At 55.9% G+C, this 2,852-nt stretch overlaps 1 protein-coding gene across 1 annotated transcript; it reads right to left on the minus strand.

The window, feature by feature from the left end:
• Window positions 1-1,430: 1,430 nt before the first annotated feature.
• Window positions 1,431-2,363, minus strand: LOC139604716 (olfactory receptor 14A16-like). Its single transcript, XM_071455940.1, has one exon. The coding sequence runs from the start codon at window positions 2,361-2,363 to the stop codon at window positions 1,431-1,433; it is 933 nt and encodes a 310-aa protein (XP_071312041.1).
• Window positions 2,364-2,852: the final 489 nt, after the last annotated feature.

A 2,852-nucleotide genomic window follows, 5' to 3' on the forward strand; every position in this document is an offset into this window, starting at 1 on the left:
CAGCTCCTCCTCATTGCCCAGAACAGGGAGCCCCAGAGCCAGACACAGCAGCCCAGATGTGCCCCCCTGGCCTGGGGTGCCTCTGGCAAGGGAGCAGCACCAGGCACTGCAGGAGACTGCAGAAAATTCCTGCAGCAGATGATCCTGCTGCCCAAGGGATGTTCCCATGGGGCCAAGTCAGGAACTGCAATGGGGAGTGGGGCCAGAGAGGAAAGGGCAAACAGGGATGGGCTGTTTGCAGGGGAGGGAACAGGGCTGGGCAAGAGGAAGCAATTTGTATAAGGGAAGAGTAAAAAGCCTAGGAAATGCTGAGGGCAGTTTGGGGGTGGCTGCCAGGCAGCCCTGGCTCTGAGCAACAGCGTCTGCAGTGGCACAGGAAACTCCCAGCTGATGGGAACAAACTTTCTGGCTGACTGCAGAGGCCAGGACAAAGCTGAGTGGTTTCCCTGGCGTCCCCCAGCCCTTGCTGGCCCCAGGGGCTGATGGCATTTGTGCTCCCTCAGGTTCATGTCCCCACAGCAACAGCATGGGGGTGCTGCCCCTGCTGTGAGCAATGCAAACAGGGGCTGCTGAGGCAGTGCTGCCGTGTCTGTGCCTGCAAAGATGGGGCACCTGTGTGAGCTGGGGGAGAGGCCAGGGCTGCAGAGGGGGGATGTTGTTGGCAGCTGCATGAGGACGCTCTGGGACGCTGCCCCAGGCTGTGCAGCGCACGGGGGATGGATCAGCCACTGCTCTGCTGCTCCTTCCCGTCTGCCCCAGGGCCCTTGCAGAGCCCCAGCCATGCTGTTTGCCCCCAGCCTGCCCACGGCCAGCCTGGGGCTGCTCACGGGGGTTTCTGTGCTGAGCATTGGCCTGGCCGTGTTCTGGAGAGAGCCTGGGCAAGGAGCCTGGAGCCCCCAGGGCCTGGCCTGAGGCGTCAGCGCTGCCCCAGCAGTGCCCATGGCCTGTCCCTGCTGCAGCCCTGGCACTGCCACCCCCAGGGCTGTGCCCGGCCCCGAGAGCACTCAGGCCCTGCAGCAACACCAGGGCCACCAGGGCAGCAGGGCAGGGCCACGGCAGCAGCACTGGCAACACCAAGTGCTGCTGCTGCTGCTGCTGCTGGGCACAGCTGCTGGGCCAGCACTGATCTGCCCCAGCTCTGCACACAGACATTGCTGCTGCAGCTCCAGAGAAGGCAACAAAAGGGCATCTCTGCAGAAAACTCTGCTGGGAGATCCATTACTTCCTTTAAAGCCACCGAGAGCGCAGCCCCTCATTGACACAGTCTGTGGCCAAGGGAAAGTGGAGAGAAACAAAATGAGAAATGGCAAAACAAATGGCTTTTTTGTGGACAATATGAAAAAAGTAAAAGAAAAAAGCCACAACCAAACAAACAGGAAGTATCAAAGATGACTTTTATTACAAGTGATTTGCAGAAATTGGCCAGCAGTTTAATGTTTCTGAAACCATCCAGTCATCAGTCTCCACACTGCAGCCTTGAGCTCCTGGTTCCTCAGGCTGCAGATGAGGGGGTTCAGGGCTGGAGGCACCACTGAGTACAGAACTGACAGGGCCAGATTCAGGGATGGGGAAGAGATGGAGGGGGGTTTTATGTGGGCAAATATGGCAGTGCTGACTAACAGAGAGACCACAGCCAGGTGAGGGAGGCAGGTGGAAAAGGCTTTGTGCCGTCCCTTCTCAGAGGGGATCCTCAGCACAGCCCTGAAGATCTGCACATAGGAGAAAACAATGAACATGAAACAACCCAATACCAAACAGGAACTAACAGCAATGGGCCCCAGTTCCCTGAGGTTTGAGTGTGAGCAGGAGAGCTTGAGGATCTGTGGGATTTCACAGAAGAACTGGCCCAGGGCATTGCCATGGCACAGGGGCAGGGAAAATGTATTGGCCGTGTGCATGAGAGCATTGAGAAAGGCACTGACCCAGGCAGCTGCTGCCATGTGGGCACAAGCTCTGCTGCCCAGGAGGGTCCCGTAGTGCAGGGGTTTGCAGATGGACACGTAGCGGTCGTAGCACATGATGGTCAGGAGGAAATACTCTGATCCAAGGAAGAAGTAAATCAGAAAGAGTTGTGTGGCACATCCTGTGTAGGAGATGTTCCTGGTGTCCCAGAGGGAATTGTGCATGGCTTTGGGGACAGTGGTGCAGATGGAGCCCAGGTCAGCGAGGGCCAGGTTGAGCAGGAAGAAGAACATGGGCGTGTGCAGGTGGTGGCCGCAGGCTACGGCGCTGATGATGAGGCCATTGCCCAAGAGGGCAGCCAGGGAGATGACCAGCAAGAGGCAGAAGTGCAGGAGCTGCAGCTGCCGCGTGTCTGCCAATGCCAGCAGGAGGAAGTGCCTGATGGAGCTGCTGTTGGACATTTGCTGGGGTTGCACATGGGCACTTGTTCATGGAGAAAAGGACAGTAAACATTTAGAAGACATACCTGTAACCAAAATCAAAGCCATTTCTTATTCACCGTCCTCTATAACACAGACACACTTTTGTGTTCAAGGGTTCTGAGGTTTTCTTTTTAATCTCCCCCACATCTCTCCTGGCATTCTTGGATATCAGAATTTCTGAGCATTTCTGCTGCCCTCAGAGAGAACACAGTGAGTTCCCTGAGGCAAGATGATGAGTGGAAAGTGAGGGGAGACGTTGTGTCACTTCATTCTCTTTGGAGCTTCTCTGGGCTTTCACTTTTCTCAAATAGGAGGATATGTGCAGTCTCAAGTTCTCCTTAAACATCACCAGGTACTGCTTAGAGCAGATGGATTCATCACAGCCCAGCTCCACATTTGTAGCCAAGGACTCACGTTGCTCATTTCACCAACCCAGCAGCATTTTCAGTGTCACAACACCTCTGCCTC

The sequence above is a fragment of the Agelaius tricolor genome, unplaced genomic scaffold (assembly GCF_023055355.1).
Source record: "Agelaius tricolor isolate 1412-34295 unplaced genomic scaffold, bAgeTri1.0.p SCAF_55, whole genome shotgun sequence".
Lineage (NCBI taxonomy): Eukaryota > Metazoa > Chordata > Aves > Passeriformes > Icteridae > Agelaius > Agelaius tricolor.